Below are 22,170 nucleotides of genomic sequence, written 5' to 3' on the forward strand. Positions count from 1 at the left end.
AGCATATAGGCACTGGCAAGTTCAGTCTGTAGGATACGGCCAGAACACAAGAGAAGCCCATGCTATGTGTCTTGATTGAGAGATCACTCATAGGTATTGCAGCAATAAACGCTGATTCAGGAGGATCCAAATATAGATAAAAACTGTTGTACCTCACAGTGAAATAAAGCTGGCTTATCTTGTAGTGTTTGTTGTAGTATTAGAAATTCTTTCAAAAATTATAGATCTGCAGGTGTTTTTTCTTGATTCTTTTCTGTGTGTGAACCATGGAACTGGAGAGCAAATGCCTTATGGTAAAACAGAGCCAGGCAGTTTCAGTTTTATAAAGGGAACATCAGCATTGATTGGAATAACTAAATATCTTCTGTTCCTCTGGGAAACTTCCAAAACTGCTCTGAACTGTGTTGAAAACCCACAGGTTTGAGCAATTGTGCATGTTCCCCTCTGCCCCACACCTTCCATTTTCTTTAAATGAGCAATTTCATGTTAAGATATCTTTAAAATGCTCTTCCCCACCTCCTTAGTGTGCATCAGTCTACATGTTACAGCTAGGAATCAGTATAACGTGTTCATAACTGTTAAACTGTGTATGCCAAATGCATATGTGTGTATTTATAACTTTATTACTGTAAAAAGCATCTAGCTGGGTGCATTCCTTCACTGAGGAAGCTGTGCCTAATTAAAAAATTTATAGTCTACTTGGCTTAACAGAAAAGCTGTTAGGTAAAAAGGCATTTGTGGAGTTAAGCATTAAACAGAAATATATATCCTGTTTTATTACATTCTTAAAACTTATGCCAAATCTAATGTGCTCTTACAAGCCTGATATCTTGGCTCAGTAGGTATAAGAAATGGTATTGCTGAAACTTGCACAGTCACCATGCAGAACTGTTGGGTGCCTACAACTGGTCTGACTTTGCAGAGACCAGTCTGTAAAATCAGCTTCTCTCCTTATTGCTTTCATAATGTGTCTTAGTTTAACTCAGCTTCTCATGCTTTGCTTCTCCTGATTTAAAAAAAAAAAAAAAAAAAAAATTAAAAAAAGAAGCTTTATTTTCTAACTGCCATTCTCATTTCTTTAGTGAGCTGTTACTACAAATTGTGAGAGATGATACTTGCTGCTGGGGATTTAATTAATTTCTACATGTAAATGGAAATTTAAAAAAATAAACTTCTTAAATTAGGAAAGGCTTCTGGCAGATTTTGCTGCCACTCCTAGCAGCCTTTTTTCTCTTGTGCTCCTAGAGAAGAATTGTGGAGCTTGCACAGCATCAATGCCGTGTGTCAGACAAGGCTGTTGGTGTGCTGGTGGCACTGGGCTGTACACCTGCAGCAAAGAAAGTGCTGTCAGGCACACAGCTAATATCCAGTCTGCTTCCTTTGCAGGTAGCACAGAGATCTGTCCCCTTCTTCAGTGCCTGTGCTTTTATTTCTCCTTTTCCCCTGCCAGAAAATCAGAGCTCAGGCATTCTGCAAAGGCAAGAAGTGCAAGGATCCAGGCTGCTGTAACAATAACTTGTCTGCTTATTGCTTCTCCGTTTGTGGGGTGTTTGCTGGTTTCTTTTAACCCCCTCTCTCTGCCTCAGCTCTGTGAGTTTGCCTAGCAAAAGACATCACTTGTCTCTACAACCAGACTATATTTGTCTAAAAGAGAAATTTGGTCAATGAAGAGAGAATCAGGCCTTTGAATTAAAGCACCTGTCCTGACCAGACTGCCTTGGAGGCACAGCAGTGAAGGGTTTCAGCCTGGAGCAGGTTAGGGGTTCACACATGAGCTGAGCCTTCAGACTCACCAGGAATTACCTGTTCTCAAAGCTGTCCTTAGACTTTTTTGAAGTCTAGGGTATGTCTGGGCTGCTTTAGTAAGCATTTTAAAAGGCATTATTGTAAATTGACTGAGAGTATAGTATGATATTGTAATTACGAGACCATTATGGAGTTTTTGTGTCTCAGAATATTTATTTGTTGACTGCTTTACAGTGCTGCAACTTACTCCATATTCCCTTATACGTAAATGAACTGTCAAAAGCTAGAATTAAAAAAACCCAACACATTTGCTTTCTGATATGTATGATAAGACAAATACACTTTCAAAATTTATTTCTGTTCAAAGTGAAAATATACTTGTTTCTCAGGCCTAGGATGTAGACCCATATGCAAAAAAAACCATGACTGATGATGACAAATTTTGTTTGCTCATCAGTTCTTAAATGAGTGTTATTTCACACTGACTAATACTGAGTAAAAAGCCACCAAGTTTCAAAGAAATGAAATAAACATCTTGGGAACATACGTACTTTTCTCAATATGGCTTATCAAATACGAAGTTTTGCAAGGATTGAACTTTTCTTGGTGTCTCTTGCAAAGCTGACAGTTAAGATAAGTTTTCCTACTTTTTTTCCAAGGAATTTTCATCGAGAGGTGAAATCCCATTGAATAATTTGTCAGGAAAGAGACTTATTTTAGTGCTTTTTTTAGTTTGTAGTGCTTTTTTTGGAAAAAAAAACCTAGTGAAAAATTTCATTATTTGACATGATTTTTCATCAGTTTATATGGTTGCTCTTTCTTTAAAAAAGCCAATATTCATTTGCTTGTCCAACATTCCCCAAATATGAGTGGTTTATGACTTGAATAATTATTGTGGTAAATGTTCATGCATGACAAACATGTCAACAGGAAAACCTAATGCTAGCAGCTGCTTTGCATTACTAGGGAAACATTTGAGTAATTTCAACTGTCATCTTTTTAGGGAAGAGTAGTAGAAGATACAGGTGATTGACTTTTTGTAAAACCAGAATTAAAGAGAAATTGTATCCCCATGTATGCTGTATTTGAAAGTCCCCATGGAGCTTCCCAAGGAGTGGGAAGTGCAAGGGTGTACTGCGATAGTAAAATGCTGCAGCAAAGGAAACAGTTTATACTATTTTTCATGTTCCATTTACAGACAAGATTTGGAGAGGAAATCAAGAAAAAGTAATGCAACTTCAGCCTGGAGTTGTGCAAGCTGACAAAACAGGACTTCCAAAGGGAAGAGTGGGTATGTTGATAAAAAACTCAAAACCAAAAAGAGTTTAATATGTAAAAGAAAAAAAAAAAACAGTGCATATACCAAATTCACTTTTCTGTGTTTGAAATAATTTTACAATTGTAAATTTTATACAATTTACAAATTTACAATTTATTTTGACAAAAGAGAACAATGGCTAATTTCCTAGTCTGAGAAATGTTCTGTAAGGTGTTGTTAGGTTTTTAATAGCCATCTTGTGTTATGGCTTTTTCTAATAAACTTGAGTAAGTGTAGGAATAGTTTCTTCACAGAGGCTTTACCATCAACAAGAGGTGGTAAAACCACCAGAGTTTAGTACAGTGTGCTCTGCCTTTCTCACTTCCCTGTGGAAGGATGGCATAACGGGATCATTCTGCCATTCAGCTTTAGAATAGCCAATTCATGTCAATCAAATCCATCAGATCTCACAGTCACTACATTTTGAGAATGTTTCCAAGTGTGTAGATACCAGAAGAAAACAGCATTCTGTACTGATAACCAGTAATCCACATAAGTCAGAGACATAAGTTTCCAGGCATGAGACTAGTTTCAACTAGAGCTCTTACCTTAGAGTAATTAATCACAGGCATAAATCCATAGGAAAGCAGTCTTCATTAGTTCTTGTGTTCCTGGAACTGTGTTTTCGAATAGTTGCCAAGTATGAAGGTAAGAAGAAGTAGCAAACCCCCAGCGTTCCTTTCAGATGAGTTATATACATACCTTGATTGGTTTGGGGGTTGTGTTTTTTCCTGGTTTATGTGAAATTTGCTGCAGAAGCAAATATGCTGCTCGTGAGAATGTCATCCGGGCCGGCTGCAGTGAGTATAGTCATACTGAAAGGCCATGTTTAAATCATTAAAAATCATATAGAGTCCTCTGCCTCAAGCTTAGTTCAAGTCAAAATGGGAGAGCATTAGACTCCTAGAACATGACCTCATTTGAGAATGTAAGGCCCTTTTAAAAGAAAATTTTGTCAAGAAAGACCTTATATGTGAGCTCAGCCCTCTGAATTCTTCACTGTGTGAGACAAGCATGGCTCCTCTAGTACATGAGACATTAAATATTGCCAAGCTAAATGAGGTTCCAGTTCTTTTATGTGAATCCCACTGTTAACACAAGCAAAAAAGTGACCAAATGCTTTGTGAATAATCACTGTATTTTTTTGTCATTTCTATGAACTTCTTAAAGCATTAAGCTATGAATCTAAAGTTCTCATGCATGCATTTAAACAACTCCAGGTTCTTTTTTTGCTGTAGCTCTTGTCAGAGCATGCTTGAAACAACTGACCTTTCTAGAAACATCCACTATAGAACACATTCACCCTTTTCTATTGCACAGAACAAAAACTGCTTGCAGAACAGCTGACCACCTTAGGGTAATCTCTCAAGAAAGAGTGAGGAGAGCAGGGTGACATGATGTTGGTGTCTTTCTGGGAGGTCTGGACTGGAGAAGAATGGCTGTACCAGAGGCTCAAGCACTGAGCTGGAGAGGGAGAATTGTCCAGAACTGTACTGGTGCTGCAGGGCTGCCCAGAGGTCACAGATTTTGGCCTGCAGGGATCAAGTCTACAAAGCCTAATCTTGGCTCAAGCTATGGGGACACCAAACAGTTTAGTTTAACTGCTAGTTAAACTACCCCTTTATATGCTGTATTAGACATAATGATTCCAGATCCATCCTTCTGCACCAGCTACCTTTGTACGCCTGTCCTGTGTGTCTATCCCTTGGAGATAATCCCCAGCATATGGCAGGGGTCGGTCCTGGTGCAATATTTCTGGTTGTCCCTGGTTGACTTTAGCAGACAGAAGAATCCTGAACATCTCAGAGTTACTCCTCCACTAAAGCCACAGTGTGTGGTGGGAAGGAAGGGATCTGGAGGAGGTATTTGGTCCATTCCTTCCCCTCAGTGCTGACACAGGTCCTGCACTTACACTTGGAGCAGCAGATGTACCATGGGGGTCGGGGTGTCACCCTCAGCCATTTGGGGAGGTGACACAGCTCCGGCAGCATGTCAAAAAGGATTCATTAGTGCTTCTCATGGCAGCACTCGCTCCCTTCTGTGCTCTGCGACCTCCAGCAGTGAGGTCAGAGCGCAGCTGTGGCTGAGGAACTGAGGGCACCGTGCTGCAGGAGAGAGGTGGCCTGGAGAGACGATGCCCTTGTCCTCACCCGTGGGGGTCAGCTCCAGCTTTCTGTCTCTCTCCCCCCCTGCACACTCCTACCCCTTCACAACTGCCCATCAGGAGACACAAGGGTTAAAATCTGTTGGACCTGAGGGTTTAAAAGAAAAAAAATCTCCTTTGCTGAATAATCACAAAAAGCAGCTGATCCTTCATCGAAGTTGTAGTGTATCTCCACCAGAAAACTGCAAATGTTTCTGCAGTAGTTATGAGCCCGACATGGAACTTTGTGTGTAAACTTGGTCTGTGCTTGCTGTCAGTGTAGGAACCCATCTGTGCAGATGTCCTTTTGTTTGGTTTTAGTGTCCTAGAGATTGGCTCTTCTGAAAATGGATTTATATCAAGCAGCTTTCAGGGGATGCATCAGGTAACGAACCCATGGCAGGGTTCGACAAAGGATCAAAATTGATCTTACAAATACTTCAATGTCAGATTTTGAAATCTAGTTTGTACAAACGCTTGTGCCAATGTAACTTGATTACGCAAATGCCCGTGAAAAGCAAATACGAGGTTTGAGCATGGCTAAAACCACTTCATCTTTGAAGAAAAAGAAATGAAGTGAATATTCATGGGAGAATTGTGCAATGTTTGACGTAGCTGTAGGGCTGGTCGGGAGACGTGCGCGCCTCATTTCCCAACCGCGCTGGCACCGGGGCGTTGTAGGAACGCTGCTCTGCGGAGGCCCTGGGCGTGCCTTTTGCTGAAATTCGGTCGTTTTGGTCACAGACGGACTGCGAGTTTATACCAAAAAAGGGGGGGGAACGGGGGTGGCTGTGGGCTTGGAGCGGGCTGGCCGGCGGCTCCGCGGTGGTTTCAAGGCACGAAGTGCGGCAGCACGGAGGGGTGAACAGGGCAGTGCGGAGCCCAGCCCTGCGCGGCCGCCCCGCCATCCCGGCGGCGCTGCGCGGAGCCGAGCCCTGCGCGGCCGCCCCGCCATCCCGGCGGCGCTGCGCGGAGCCGAGCCCTGCGCGGCCGCCCCGCCATCCCGGCGGCGCTGCGCGGAGCGGAGCCCTGCGCGGCCGCTCCGCCATCCCGGCGGCGCTGCGCGGAGCCGAGCCCTGCCCTGCCGCCCCGCCATCCCGGCGGCGCTCCGCCATCCCGGCGGCGCTGCGCGGAGCCGAGCCCTGCGCGGCCGCCCCGCCATCCCGGCGGCGCGGGCGGGGCCGGGCCCGGAGCGCCGCGCCGCGGAACGCGGGACTCGGCGGCGCCCGCGTCCCCATTGGGCGAGGCCGGCGCGAAGCCCCGCCCCTCGGCTCTCCCGGCTCTCTCATTGGGCGGCGCCGCGGGACCAACTGTAGCCCCGCCCCCCGGCTCGCCGGCCAGTCAGAAAATGGTTGCCGGGCAGGTTGAAAGGGCCGCGGGCCAATGGGAGGGCGGGCAGCTGGCGCGCGCGGCGCACGCAGCGCCCCCGCGGGAGCGGCGGGCGGAGGGAAGGGCGGAGCGGAGGCTGCCGGGGCCCGGCGGGGGTGGCGCCGCCTCCGCCTCCTCCCGGCCGAGTCCAGCCCCGCCGGAGGGAGGGAGCGCGGCCGGCTGCGAGGGAACGCGGCTTCCTCCGCTCCCAGGTGAGGCGCCGGCCGGGAGGGCGCGGGGCTGGCAGCCGCGGGCAGCGGGCGGGCAGCGGCGGTCGCGGGGTGACGGCGGGAGGCCGAGGCGGGGGCGGCGGGAGCCCCGGCGGGGCGGGGGGGCTCTGCCGGTGAGGGGCGGGGGGGCACCCGGCGGTGCGGTGGGGAGGAGGGCACCGCGGGGACAGGTGGGGCGGGCGGTGCGGGGCGGCCCGGGGCGCCGCGCTGGGGCCGGGCACGGCGGCGCCGGGTGCGGGCGCGGCGGCCCCGGGGAGCCGCGGGGGGAGCGGCCGGAGCGCGGCCGGCGGTGGAAGTTGTTCGCGCAGTTATAATTAGCCCGGCCGGGGTCTGGGCGAGCCGGGCGGAGGAAGGGGGAGGAGTGTAACTTTTCGCAGCTCGGGAAGCCCAAGGTTGTCTCTGGTTACCGCTGCCCACGGCCGCGGCGGGGGCGGGACGCCCGCAGGAAGCACCGGCGCTCCTTCCACAAAGGCCAAATGGTGGCAGGAGCCGCGGGAGCGGCTGCGGGAGCGCGGCAGGAAAGGGCTTTCCCTGAACCCCGGCAGGAAAGGGCTTTCCCTGAACCCCGGCAGGAAAGGGCTTTCCCTGAACCCCGGCAGGAAAGGGCTTTCCCTGAACCCCGGCAGGAAAGGGCTTTCCCTGAACCCCGGCAGGAAAGGGCTTTCCCTGAACCCCGGCGGCTCCAGCCTGGCGCTCCCCATCGCTGCCGCTCGCTGGTTGCGACTTAATGTGTAAGCTGCGGTTACATTTTTAAATAGCAGGTTTTGTTCGCCTTAGTAAACGCGTGTTAGTCGGGGCTGCGAGCAGGTGGATAGGACTGGAGGAGCATAAGATTGGTCTCTATGCATATTGCAGATTAAGCTCGCAAATAGGTGCAGTTAATAATTTCCGCCCTAGTTAGGCCTGGAATTCTTCAAACTCTGCTGGAATGCTCGTTTCTAAAAGCATAGGTGGAAGCCTTATGCTGTAGTTTTCCACTTTTTTTTTGATGTGGCTAAAATTCTGTAATTCAGGCAGGTAACTGCAGTGTGGGAAGTACCATAAAAATTGAAATGATGCTGTGATCTCAAAATTCTAAAGTGACCCCTAAACACAGGAAGGGAAGACAAAAAGAAATCCACAAAAGAGATATAATTCATAGTGATTTGCAACTACTGTGTCTTCTATGGTTGTTTTTTTTTTTCCCTAACAGATTGTAAAAAGTAAACCTAATAATCTTACTTCTGTACTTCTTCTTGACATTTAACCCAGTGTGCCCAGAAATCATACAGGGCAAAAGTCAAAACCTCCACAGTTACTTTTGCAGGAATCCTTTGAAATATCTAATAAAGAAATTAAATTTGAAAACTTATTGACTTCATCTCCTTCTAGCAAAATATTGGACTTCTAAAACACAAGTAACAGTACTATTTTTTTTATCCAGTGCTTCTAATTTTGTTGGGTTTGGGGTTTTGTAGATAAGGTGCTGAAATCTAAAACTCTTCAACATTTTACTATGCTTGCTAGCTTTGTGACGTTGTTTTAGCATTAAAGAATCCTAAAACTCTAAAACATGTGTTTTTATATTCAGTATATAGAAAATGCAGTGACTGCACACCTCTCCCTGTGACCTGACAAGTACACTTTAAATGAACCTCAATAGTGACCATCTGAAGTCCTGCTGTTTCAGAGCAAATAGGTTATGAATCTTCATTTGTCTCTTTGTTTGGGGCTTTTTTTTTTTTCCTATTTACTTACAGATAGCATGGATATCATTATAGAGGGAAAGAAGGCAGCTTCTAGGAGGAGGAGGGAGATGTTAACGTGTTTGTTGCTGTGGGTTAGATTTGGCTTGCTTAGGTCACGGGCATTTTACTGCTGTTTTACTGCATTTTTACAGTTCCGAGGTTCTGTAAGCGGAGGAGCCCTTTGGTAGCATCAGGCTATGAGTTGCTATGTAAGATGAACTGTAGGCGTTTACTTGCCCGTCTGTCTGAATGTAAGACTGCCTTTCACTATGTATTATTTTAAGATTTGTGAAGTAATGTATGAACTCTTGATTTTTGATCACGAAGGACTGTGTGTGTGCAGCTAGTGCTGATCCTTGCTCCTGCGGTGCATTTGTGAGGCTGGGTCAGGTGTCTGTGTGTGTGATGTGCACAAACAGGCATGTCACATCCAATCCTGGCTGCAGGCTGTTAGCCCCTGCAAGGCCTTTAATTCTTGGAATTCATTACTCTTTGCTTCTCCAGGTGGGGGTGAGACCTCAAGAGCATGGATCATGCAATTCCCTCCACATTTCCTAGCCTAGCCCATAGTTTTTTGTCACTTCAGCCTTTTCACATTGTCCAGTTACCAATACTTTCAGCTAATACATAATTTAATCCATGTGGTCTCTAGCCATACTGCAGATATTGCTCTATCAGGGCTTTGATGGAAATGGTGCCACACTGAACATTAGACACAATCGTAGGACACCTTGTCAGCTGACTTCTCATACTGGTTTTTTGTATGCTGAAAAGGAGGAAAGTTGGGGAATTAAATAAAAATCTAACTGCTTTTGTAGCCTGTAAGCATTAGGGGATAATTCTGAAATGTAGTTCTTCACAATGCATGGTATTCTGTCCTGATTATGTAATTTTAGAGATGATTACATTGTAAATGGGTGTTCTATAACCTGAGGAAGTAGCAGGGCAAGTCCTTATCCTAAAGCCTAACGCTTAGAGGATCAGCATTCTGCAATACTCATTTAGGAAAGATAATTTCTACATTTTATGTGTTCACAGGTAAAACTGTTAGGTCCTCTTATTTCAGTGTATTCATGAATTCAGGGGTTTAACCCATATTTATCTGCTTTTATAGAATTTACCACAAATAATTTAAAAAGTTGTGTTGAATTGTGTGCTTAATGCTTCTGAGCTAAAAAAAATAAAAGCCACCACACAGTAATTAAATACTCTGATTTTGTTTTTCCTCTTAAGTTGCATCATCCTACCTCGGTGGATGGCTTGGCCTCTGGGATAGTTCGAGACTTTTGGATGACCACACTTTATGCAAAATCCAGAATCTTCCTGCCTGGACTCCTTTCTGTTTTCTAAGGGTAACTACTTATATGTTTTTATGAAATTGTGTCTTACATGCATAGGACATGTTCTGATAATGGGCTACAGATGTTATATATGAATTAGAATGGTAAACTGAAATATGTCTTTTAAAAATGGGATATATAATATAAAGCGAGGTAAAAACTCTTTGGTTTGAGTATTTTGAATTTCTTTTACTATTTTTTCCTTGATAAGGGGATATTGTTACAATGCAATAAAGCATAATACCTTAAGATCACATTCATCTTGGAAATTGCCTAACTAAGACTTCAGTCTTATGGTAAGATCCACTCTTCAGCTGCTAAAATTGTGTGTTGCAGTTTTGTCTTGTGACAAGGTGGCACTTTGGATATTCAAATGAAGTTGCGTGCTACGAGAGAAAATTCAATTATTTCTGATTTGGTTAGTGAAAGAATAAATGCACAGTCCTCTACCAGGAAAAGAGCTTTTTTTCCCTTGTTTTCTTTTACTGTTAATAGTCCATTTTTTTCTGTTAAAGTACGGGCGTGCCAATTTTTAATATTTAATAAGCTGTAACTTCATTTATTAGTAGATTTTTAGATCACTGTAACCCTAAAACATGTGTCAGTGTTATGTAGGGAAATGCACCTAGTATTTCTGTTTGAAGCAAATATGGGATTAAGAACTGTTCAGTTGACTGGAACAAGCTGTGCAGAGGTCTGTCATTGCATTTGCAGCTCTAATGATCCTTTGTCTCTCCAGTGAGATGCTTTGGTGGAACCATGGTGGTTTGGTTCTTCTTGTTTCCTTTATGAGTCTTACATTCTCATTTAATTATAGTTTAGTTTTACTATGGGAGTTTCTAGGTTTAGTAACTCTTGATTATGTATTAGCTTTTGCCAACTAGTATTGATTCTTAGTTTGAATTATTCCAGGCCCTTCTTCCATTAAAAAAAAATCCACCCAAAATACCTAAAAAACCTTGCTAAACACACTCTCATTAAAAGTATACACATGAGCTTTATTAATAAATGTGGAACAAGATATACAAGTGACAGACAAGAATGATTGTGGTTTAGTTTGGGGTTTTTTATGGGTGGAAGTTTCTCTCTACTGAGCACTGGAACCCACTTCTTATAGCTGTGGAAGGTACAGATCCTAACAGAGGAGTTCCTTCTCCAGAGTGAAATGCCATGCTCTGAAACTCAGCTGCCATAGTTTGTGAAGAAAGCTCTTATCACTGCTTTGTGAAATGAAATGGGAGTAAGGAACTTTGAAAGATGTCCTTAAGTGCAGGAATTTTCCAGATCCCAGTAGACATAACATAAATAGGTTGTTGTGGGGGGTTTCAAACTAACTTTTAAATCAAAGTAAAACTTACTTCCAAGTGCTTCCTAAACATCGTTTCAGCTCCTAAAATATTTGTGTATGATACAGGTTTATTTTCTACTTCCACACATAGTGAATGACAGTAGGAGCATTAATTCCAGAATAATTCTGTACTAAACTGTCTTCTTCTCATTCCTTTCCTAATGAATGCTACTCAGGCTAGTCTTACTTTCAAAATGTAGGGAAATCCTTAGGTGTGGGGTTTTTTTTGTTTTGTTTCCAGAGTTGTGTGTGTGTTTGTTTTTGGGTTTGTTGTTTTTGTTGGGGTTTCTTGAATCTGAACAGTAGCATATCTTGGTTCTGTGTTCCTCTTGCTTTGTACCAGACTGTGGGCACGTTGTAGGTCAGGATTTGTTGACCTAAAAGTTGACATTATGTCTTCTTTCTTTGAGCAGCCATTTTCTGCTAATTTGTGACTCCTGTGAAGAAGTTGTTGCATAGGAGGTTAGGTATGGGAGTGAGCTGGTAGGGCTGCACTCCTCCCTGTATGCACACTTTTAGTCACTTGTGCCTTCTCCAGCAGTTACTCATCTTGGCTAAACTGGGGCAGGGCTGAGGGGGGGTGGGGAGGCAATGGGCTTATACACACTTTTGTATTTATGGAAGTATCCTCAGGTCTAAACTTCTTTCATTTGGTGTTTCCTAAGGCATTCAGTCCTTTCCTCACTTGCTCAGGGTGACAGCCAAGATGTAGTGTGGGGGATCTCTGGCACTCGCTGTGGACCCCAGATCAGAGATGTTGTGTGTGCTCTGACAGCTTACACTGTTATGTAAGGCATGGCCAAGTGATCAGCCCTAAGCCTGGATGGGAGGAAGGGATTTGTGCTGTGTCTGTTAACTGCACCTTCAGCCTTTCCATTTCCTTGTGCACTTTCTTCTACATGAAATACAAGCCAATAGCCAGTCCAGCACTTAATTAAAACTGCTTGTGAAGTTGTGTTGCCTAAAAATGTCTGTCAGGTAGGGGAAGGATTAGCATTAAAAATAGTGTACAGCATACATCAAATAATTCTGGGGAACAGCTGTAACTGTTGGGGTGTTTGTCTTGCTTTGCACTTCCTGCAGATAGATGTGTGCTTGTGAGATGTGTCAATGAAGAGAGGGGTGAGCAGAGCACCAGGTTATCAGCCAGCCTTGGTCAGTCACTAGCACAAGTCTACAGCCCAGAGAGTCTGCCTGTCTTTACTCTTACATGGGTTCTACAGTTACGAGACAAAGGAGACTTTGAGAGGGATATGACCAAATTACAATAGCAAGGAGTCTCTTAATTTTGATTTTAATACATAAGTTGCTTTACTGCAAACTGGACAGGCAGTTTTCACTCATGAGTGAAAGCTTACACACCTCCAAAGCTGGTATTTTTGTCCTTAAAAAAAAAAAAAAAAAGTATTTCACTTTGAGGCAGTCTTGGGCTGAAAAATACAGCAGTGTAACTGTACAGAAAGGATCAAGCAAGTTTGAATTCAATAATATTCTAAAAAGAAAAGCCAAAAGGAACCACTCTGAATTCAGTTGTCTTTACCTGGATAGTGAAGGCCAGGTACTTTATTATCTTGCTATTTAAACATATTTAGTGGTAAATAAATATCTGTTGTGTAGTTTAATGCAGTGCTTGTTTTGAGCATGAAAAGTTCATATTCTGGTGATACTAACTGTGGCAGTTGTGTTTGATATACTCATTATTTTTTAAACTTTTCTCCACTGAAAATTAAACCTCTGTTAGGTCCTGAGTTCTAAACATTGTTTAACTTTTCTCTTTAGTTTTCCCATATATTCCAAAAAAAGTTTTTAATAGTAGTTTGCCCAGATAGAAGTAATTGAGGGTTTTCACATGTTGCGTTATTCCTTGAGAGTGTTCCCAGCTGCACTTCCCCACCATGTGTCAGTGGCAGCTGCACTGTCAGACCGTGTGACAGATGGAGCTGAAATGGTGGCACGGGCCCTGTATTGTCCACAACACGTTGCAATGTGAATTTTTCTTGGTAGCCTGGAATGTTTCTTCTGAGTAGCTGCACCCTGACCAGGCCTGTTTGTTTGGTCTTGTGTGGATTTGCCAACCAGAGACGTGCTTCTTCCCTCCCAAGTTTTTTCAAACCCTGGTATGGTGTAGGATTACAGTGCTTGGATGCTTCTTCCCATCTTAGCAGGGAGGAGTTGCAGTGAAATGTCCTCCATGGAGGACTGGAAGGAACTGAGGAATATGGTGTCAGGGTAGAATTTCTACATAGACTCCATTGAAGTTCAGTGATGTGAATAGAGAGTTTGATACTCCCAAATACTGAGTTCACTTTGCTTCCTTTTCTCTATGTCTGAAAAATTATTTTAATTAAAAAAGCATTCTGCTGTAAACGGCCTGTGGCTCAGTTTGCATTACTATAATGAGATAGGATGAGAAGATGCCAGGAAAAAAGTTGTGATGTGTTGCTTCTCATTGTTACTGTTTTTTTATGACAAAAGATTTTAAAATAGATCATCTGAATGGAAGAAAAATCTTTGTTGTGAACTTTTTCAAGTTCAAGAAAAGGGTGACTTAGGGCTTGCTGCTTTTATGGTTGAACATCTATGTGGAGACCTCACATTTGAAGTTGCCATAAACTTTTAATTTTTATTCAGTTTATTTACTTACAAATTACAGAGTTATCAGATTAGCACATCCCAAAATCCTGTTAGTTGATCCAGTTTTTTGAGATGTGAGTAGGTTCCTGGAATAACGGTGAAGAAAAGTGCAGTTTCTGGAGACTGTGCTTTAGTGTGCCCAGATTGTGCTGCTCTGTGCTGGCTGTGCCCTCGTGTCAGCTGATGGAAGGGCTGACACTGCTCTGGGGGTTTGTGTGTGCTGCTCGTTTGCCTTGCTACCAAAAATTGAAGTGGAATAAGCACTGCATAATTAAATAATGCCATCAGCATCTTCTGCAAAGTAATTCTGTGAAACAGCATCTGACTGAATTTTGGGTTTGGGATGGGGTGTAAATTGCAGTGCTATAGAAGAGCAAGCTAGTTAGAAAATATACAGTTGTTTGTTAAGGATCTGATCCCATCAGAAATTCTTGTGTTAGAAAGTAAAGTAAAAGGCCTGATAAAATGTAGATTAGCTGCTAACAAAGGGGCTTTGTGTCTTTTGTAGGTCAGCAGCTGAGTGTGTTTGACAAGAACTGAAATTTAATGTCTCCTGTAGCAACCATGACACTAGTCATTTTTAAATCCACTGTACCAATGGTACTCTGGTTTTTGTTAGACTTTTCCAAATTTTTGTCTAACCTCTGAAGTTATCTAGCTCCAGGAGGGAGAGTAGGGGATCCTTCTTGTTAGGAAATAAATCAGTGTTAGACAGAATTTCTAAAATATAAGGTAGTACTGTGTTTGTTTATTTTAAAAATACATATTGGGAGTGGGGAGTATGTTAAGTAGAAATATTTTGAAGTTGGAGCAAATAGTGTTTCTTGCACTTCACTTTTACAGTCAAGTGCTGTCATGCTCAAGCATTGTTACATATTTCTAAAATGCTCTGGGACAAATTTTATGAAGGAAATTTGAGGAATTAAAAGAGGGGGGTCTGCCTATATGAGCATGAAGTATTTCGTCTAACGAGACTACCATTTGAATTGAAAAATAATACATGTCATATTCAGTTGTTTCTGTGAAATTATACATCCTTGCATATCATAGCCTGCTTGCTCTTTAAGCTTGCTTACAGAATTAAATACTAGCACATTTTTGAGATGTTTGGAATTAACATAATTTTTATAATTCAAAGAGATTACAATAGTATGCCCTGTGTGTCTAACAAAGTATAAATGTGTGTTTTAAAAAAATACTAAAAGTAGTAAATTAGCAAAACGAAGCATTCTGAATGTATGATATGTCAGAATTGCTATTTCCTGTGTGGTCATATCTTCATTCCCTCATGGGTGTAAATTTTGGTCTGTTTAATTAATCGAGAGAAAAACAAACAAACCCCACTAGTGTGCAGTGTATGGGAATGATGGTGCTTAGTGAAAAAACAGCTGTTTTGATGCGTAATTTTTGTTCTTAGAGTCATGCTCTGAAGTAGTGCTTGAGGTAGTACGCAACACTTAAATGGTATTTGAAATGGAGAGTTCACAATTTCATTGTGAGTTTATGATTTGCATAAATTATTGTTTTCACAACGAGAGTCAGTATATTTGCTGCAGTCTACTTGTCCTGCATAAATGTGATTTTCCATAGATTGTGTCAAAAATTATCAGTTAACTGACAGTATTGTCAGTAGTTTGAGGATCCTTGACACACACACACTGCCTCCCCAAAATACTTTTATATTTTGTGCCTAAACTCTGTATCCAGATTTGTTCTGATTTTGTTGTATTGGAGTGCTCGGTACTGGCTGGGTCTGTTTGCCCTTAATGGGATGCTGGAGTGGGAGAGTGATAAATGATCAGTGTAGGATGATGACCCAGGTGAACATGTACACCACTTCCAGACACCCTCTGGTTTTTAAAGAGATTCAGCTGGTGCTGTGGCACTTTAGCAGAAAGCTTTGGAGAAAAACAGAGTTAAAAAGTTGCAGAAGTGGTAAGATTACAAGTAATTAAAGTTTGTTGCTGTTTCAAGAATGACTATGTTAATGAATATAGACCAGAATACTCCTTGCTAAGTAAAAATGCAGTCCTAGGACAAACTGAATTTCATCCAGATATGTCCTTAAAAAAAAAAAAAAAAAAAAAAAAAAAAAAAAAAAAACCAAAACATCTACTGTTGAGAAGTCTGACACCTGAAGTCCTGTAGCAGCTGTCTGTGTGGCTTGCTGAGGAGGATGCACTGCTTGCTTTCTGTTCCTTCAGAGGAGCTGAGTTCTCCAGCAGCCTTGTCTAGGCAGATGGACATAGCCTTAGAGCCCTGCAAATCTGGAGAAATCCTGAAAGTAAAAGAGGCTTTATCCTGCTGCCTTCTCCTTGTTCCCAAAAGTCTAGCAACAGGCTAGCAGCTGGCAGCTGCGGCCATCAGCTGAGCTATTGCTGGCAGCATCCAGTGCTCACATGAAAAGGAAGTTGGGAGGCCCTCAGCAGCATGCAGGGTTTGGATCATTGTGCATGAAGGATCTGCCCTTCATCTGCCACTGGTGTCTAATAGTTTGGGAACAAGGTGTCTGTATTCCTGGACACTTTAGGATGTGTGTAACTAATATTTTACCAGTTTTCTGTACAGAGTGTACTCCTTTTGTGAGTTTATATGAGAGATTGCATAGGGCTTGTTGTCCCTAATAAAACTCTTTAGACTTGGGATTGTAATTGCAAAGTACCCGAGCAGATATTTGTTTAACTCACTTATATTTTAGAACTGTGTGTACAGGTTTTTATACCACTTTGTTCTAGACCTAATGTATTTCAGTGCAAGAGCACACAAAGCAGAGTGAAAGCAACTAAATTCTATTTTTTTTTCATAACAATTTTACCAAATTTGGTCGCTTTTAAATTGCTGATTGATGGCTTCCTGCCTGGTGTTCTTAGTATGAAGTCAGTAGCAGGTTGTGAACCCATTGTCTCTCTGTGAGCTCAGTGGCCCAGCCAGATTTCCTCCCACATTTAACCAAACTACCAAGCTGTGGAATGGATCTAAGGACGTCATGGGAGGTCCTGCTGTTGGTCTTGCTGTAAAACAGTTTTGGGTCACCAAAGAAAAAAGAGAAGAATCAGTCCTACATAGAATTCTATGTATGTTCTCAGAGACACTGAGCAAGACATTAGAATGACTTAATGAGATCAAAATGAGTGTTGAAAACTAGCTTGAAATCTTACCTGCTGTACCTAAGAATGAATGCTAAAATGGCAATGATTAAATATTCTGTAGAGTATACAAGCATCTATTTTATTTCATGTGGACACATATATACTTAGAAGTATATAGTTTTTTTTAAGAAGAGTTAGTATATTTCTTCCATGTTTTCTGTTTAGGAAAAAGGTTGCCATGAAACAATATAGCTGGAAAATGCATATTTTCAATGGAAGTACTATTGTGTAGGATTCCTTTCTATCTCTTGATGTTCTGTGACATCAAAAGTCTCAGCTAACCAATACATTGTACACTACAGGGTTCTCAGCATTGTCTGTTGGGCCTGCCCAGGGTTAATTGAGGATTTTTGTCTTGCAGGTTCATGTTGGGGAGAGGCCTAAAGCGCAAGCTGAGTGACTATGAGGAGAGCATGGCTGGTCTCTCGAGTGCCTTTGATTCCAGTCGAGGTCTGCCCTACCCGCTCAAGCGGCAGCTGGTGCTCAACATGTGCCTCACCAAGCTGCAGACGTACAAAATGCTGGTGGAGCCCAACCTGCACCGCTCCGTGCTCATCGCCAACACCGTGCGGCAGATCCAGGAGGAGATGAGACAAGAGAGCAACCAGCAGCCAGTGAATATCTGCCCTGGCATTGCTCCTGCTTCTCACAGCTACACAGGGCTGGAGTCTCCTGGGATGTCCCTTCAGTTGCCTTCAGGAGTTGGTCAGCAGGAGTCTCACTGCTGTGAGCTGCGGTCTGTAGAAGACCCGATTGAAAATAGCCTGCTGATCGTTTCAGACGATGACATGTCATCTGCTATTTCGTCTATTCTGAAGGATTTAGACTTTGTAGAAGATATCAGCCCACCTACTTGTCTGGTTTCTACTGGAGATGACCAGCCAAAGTTTCCAGAAAATACTGGTCTGAAACTAGAAGATGACAGACAGGATTTGAAGGGAGCTGAATGTGTGTTTGGTTCCTTTGAGATTTCAAATTCAACCAGTTACTTGAAGGATTTGGCAATAGATGACATTTTTGAAGATATTGACACTTCAATGTATGATTCAGACTTCTGTTGCCCTCCCCTGATGCCACCCAGATCACCATCTCTTGCTACAGAAGAACCATTGAAAACCTTCCCATCTTGTAATTCTTCTTCAGCAAACAACATTCAGATATGTAGAACAGATCTGAGTGAATTGGACCACATAATGGAAATTCTCGTTGGATCCTGATACTTGTTTTACCCAAAGATACTTTTAGACTGCCACTTGATTTGGTTTCAGGATAAAAGCCACTGGAATAGCTGTAAAGAATTCTTTAAAAAGCAAACTAAATAATAATTTGTCCATAGTAGAGTTTTCTGAATAATTCCAAAACTTACAAACCAAAAAAGTGGCAGATTTTTAAAAAGAAAAATTATTTATCAGAACTGTGCAATCATAATTTTCCTTCCAGGGTGTATGTGGAACAATGGGCACATACCCTCATCACCCCTCATGCCTCTTTCAATAAACTTTTTTATGTGCAATTTTTAATTTGACAGAAGAATTTACATGCAAAGCAAATTTCATACGAGGTGATCTTTTAAAAAGCCTCCACTTTATTTTTAATATCAGAGTCTATGCCAGGCTGGCATCTGTCAAGTTGCAGAGTTAGATTGTGTGGATTGCAGACACGTTCTTAGAGATGGGTATATTTTAAAAATGAGACACGCTTTGCTTTCTTTTGGTCAGAAAAGCAGATCAAGACACTTACCAACAAAGTCTCTTGCATTTTCTAAAGCATTCAGAACTATTTATTTTTGTAAATTTTATAGTCTTTCTACATTTTACTACGTTATTTCATCATAGTTCAAATATAATGGACTTCTAGTTGGATGTGTTTAGCACTACCTCTGAGCTGAAATGCTTTAACTCTTTCCAGTGCTTCATCTGAGACTGCAAATCTTTTTGTTTCTGTTTCTTTCTGGGGGAAAGTACTTCTAACTCATTAAGTTGATCCTTTGACAGTGACCTTGCTGATTTGTGAAATCAAGGGTATTCAATGTTTAAAAACTTTTAAGTATTTACAAATTAATTTATATGTAGATTGTGCAATTTAACATTTTTCTGTCAGTATTATGTGCTTAGATTTTGAATAATCTTGGCGTTCTTTAAATTAAAATTTACTATGTACAGGTAGCTTTTTATTCTCTTTTGGAAAACACTGTCCTTCAACCCTGTTTTCACTACAAATTTTAAGATGATTTTTATGTGCAATATTATTTAAAGAGATACACATTTGTATACCTGGCATTGTGGGAAGAAACGCTTCAAACTTAAAACCTCTAGCACCTTTGGAGGATACTCAGCCACCATTTCTTCATCCTTTCAGAAGCCCAGCTGAGAGCACTGAGAACTCGTCACCCTCTGCTGTGACAGCCCTGGAGCACCCGTGGGGCTGTGGGGAGCCAGGGCTGGTGGCTCTGTCCCTCCCCGGGGCTGGGGCCACCTGGGCTTTGGAACCCCAGAGCTGCTGCCCCAGAGCTGCTGTCCTGGGTGGGGCGGGGGTGTTTTTATGCAGATACACAAACATCCTGCTCAGCTGGAGATGAGATTCGCAGTGAGAACTGGTTTTCCATCAGGCAGTTTGGGTTCTGTGTTTCAGCCTGAACCGAGGTCTCGATCGATCCCTGCTATCGGCTTCCGAGTTTCACACTTGCACACTGCTTTTTTTTGGTTTGGATTTTGTTTTTCTTTTTTTTCCTTCTTTTTTTAATTATAAAACTTTTACTTTGTTCTTGAAAGATGCAGCACCTGTCTTGGAAACTTGCAGTTGTAAAATCTTTGCTTTGGTTTGTTGTTTTTTTTTGATTTTTGTTGTTCTGCTGAGACTTTCTATGAACAGAGTGTCGGCAGAGGGAAAAAATGTTGCCTGTGTGTTGCATCTCACAGAAGTTGAAATCCTGGCCCTGTTGAAGGGGCCAGGGTGTCACCTGGTATTTCTAGTCTTAACTGATGCTGTGGCACACCTACCTTGTGCAGAGATCTCCATTTTTTACTGTGACTCTCTTGGTTAACAGTTAGCTGCCGACATAATTTGGTATCCCAGGCCAATGGAGAACCATTTCAGGTCACATCCTCGCAGCCATCTGGGTTGTTTAGCAACTGAAGGGTATAAATGTATTTATATGCATATATTGTATTGATTCTAATATAAAATTTCTGATCTAAAGCATTTTGAATTGCTGGATAAAGGGATTTGTTTGAAGAGTGTATAGCTAGTTCTTGAAGAGGTACAGCTTCAGAATGTACACAGATTGTGCATTGTGTATAGACTACTCTGGCTTTTCCTCAGCCTCTACTTTTGTATTAAAAATATGACTGAATAAATCCTTGAAATATTAAGGGCCTTCTGCACTGTGATGAAACAGAGATGCGGTTAAAAATGTCTTTAAATTCAGTGATGAGGGATAAAATAAAAAGACTGCATCTAATCTCTTTTTGCATTTGAAAATATGGAATGTTACTATGCAGTAAAGATATTTTGGTATGAAAATTGTATCATATAGCAAATAGTGAACACTTAATAAATCCACTTACTTTGCAGTCTCTACGGAAACAGAAGAGAAGACAACTTGCTTTTCAACATTTATGTACTAAAGTTTTTTGTATACTGCAGCAAAAGATTTAATTGTTGGTAGATCTTTTATCAACAATTCAAAATGCAATTTTTGTACAAGTGCTGGCTACAGAGCTCTGTTTCTAATTGGTTGCTTGTGTCACAGTGCCAAGACCATGAGCTGGTGTGTAATGCAGTTTGGTTATGTTTGGAATTATGTGCAAAGGGAAGTTTAATTTTTAAATATGCACAAATTAACTTTAAAATCCTTCCATGTAAAATGAAGTTAGAGGCTAGTTGTGGTGGACCTATTTATTGTATGTTTGGAAATAAAAGCCACAGTTTTGCATTTAAACCAGTTATATTTTGGAGCTGTTGGTATGTGACTGTTTTAAAAACAAAGCATAAAAAAATCTGTGGCACCCTGCCACCTTTTCTTTGGTCTTTCACACACAAAGACATGGCATTTTCCCTAGGCATTTGTATCTTTTTTCCTTCTCCACATGCCCCCTCTCCCCCCATCCTTTATCCCTAGAAATAATAAATACCTTACAAACCTGTACAGAAATTACGTATGCCAGGCCCCATAACAGTGTTCCCCATGAGGTTTCCACATACCCTGAAGGATGGATTCCTTTAGGAAAGCAGCACAGCTTGAGCTGGGTGCCTCCAAAGAGGGACTGTGAACACTGAAATTCCTGGGCACTTATGCCTCTAACAGTAATAATTCAGACTATTAGTAATAAGAAGGTCTGGGGGTCTTCATGGTGTTTGTTGCTCCATTGTTTAGTGCTTGTTTTCTTACACAGCATCTCATCCTCCCAGCCCTGGGAGCCTGAGTCTGGAATTTGGAATCTTCTAATAATGTTACACTCATTTACCACAATCCACAGGTTTTCTCTACTTCAGCTACGCAAACTGCAGCTTTGCTCTGGCTGAGTTTTCACTGAAAAGCACTGCACCCTCACATCCCCTTTGTAACCAGAGCAGGGGTGGCCCACAGGGCGTTTTTCCAGCCGGTGGGGAGGGGGGATTCCTGTTGGGAGCAGGTGCCACAGGAATTTGGCATTGAGCTGTGTCCTCTGGGCTTTGTCTCCAGTGCTCCGTGAGCTGCTCCCAGCCCCTGCAGTTCTCAGTGTCCCTTCAGGGGCTGCTGTGCCTCAAAGCAAGTGTCACAAGTGTCCTTGACGCACATAGCAGTGACTTTTCAGACCTGTGTGCTTGTCAGGCTGGACCAAAGCCCTGCCACTCTGGGCTAGCAAAAGGCTGCTTGTACAAATAAAACCTTCAGCTTTAGAGGCTTTCATCCTCTTCCTGTTGTAGACCTCTAAAATAAGATCCTAACTCTTCTGCAATGAACTTTTAAGGTTTGAATGGAGGCAGAATTGCCACTTACCCTCATTTTTAGGCATTTAAATAGAAACAAGCCTCTTTATGTGCCATTTTAAGAATTACATCAAGTTCCCTCCACTTTAAGGGGAAAAAACATATAATCTAGATTGATGCATAACTTTCACTGATGAGACTGCACTGGCTGCTGCTTACAGATTTCCCTTTGTCATGGAACCTGCTGACCACAGTG

At 42.3% G+C, this 22,170-nt stretch overlaps 1 protein-coding gene across 3 annotated transcripts; it reads left to right on the forward strand.

Annotated features, from left to right (window-relative positions):
• Positions 1–6,650: 6,650 nt before the first annotated feature.
• LOC110484093 (SERTA domain-containing protein 2) lies at positions 6,651–20,946 on the forward strand. 3 transcript variants are annotated; one of them, XM_021554496.2, is made up of 4 exons: positions 6,651–6,787; positions 8,685–8,783; positions 9,766–9,884; positions 17,365–20,946. In XM_021554496.2, exon 4 carries the CDS (start codon positions 17,369–17,371, stop codon positions 18,218–18,220), a length of 852 nt encoding a protein of 283 aa, XP_021410171.1. In that variant the 5' UTR covers positions 6,651–6,787; positions 8,685–8,783; positions 9,766–9,884; positions 17,365–17,368; the 3' UTR covers positions 18,221–20,946. The 3 variants fall into 3 exon arrangements, with proteins under 3 accessions (XP_021410171.1, XP_021410169.1, XP_021410170.1); XM_021554495.2 differs by lacking the exon at positions 6,651–6,787 and adding an exon at positions 7,459–8,483; XM_021554494.2 differs by lacking the exon at positions 8,685–8,783.
• The last annotated feature ends 1,224 nt before the right edge of the window (positions 20,947–22,170 follow it).

This window comes from Lonchura striata, chromosome 6 (genome assembly GCF_046129695.1).
Source record: "Lonchura striata isolate bLonStr1 chromosome 6, bLonStr1.mat, whole genome shotgun sequence".
NCBI lineage: Eukaryota > Metazoa > Chordata > Aves > Passeriformes > Estrildidae > Lonchura > Lonchura striata.

Bases quoted from the DNA above. Each gene is read 5' to 3' on its own strand.
- LOC110484093 (XM_021554496.2), top strand. From the start codon at position 17,369: ATGTTGGGGAGAGGCCTAAAGCGCAAGCTGAGTGACTATGAGGAGAGC.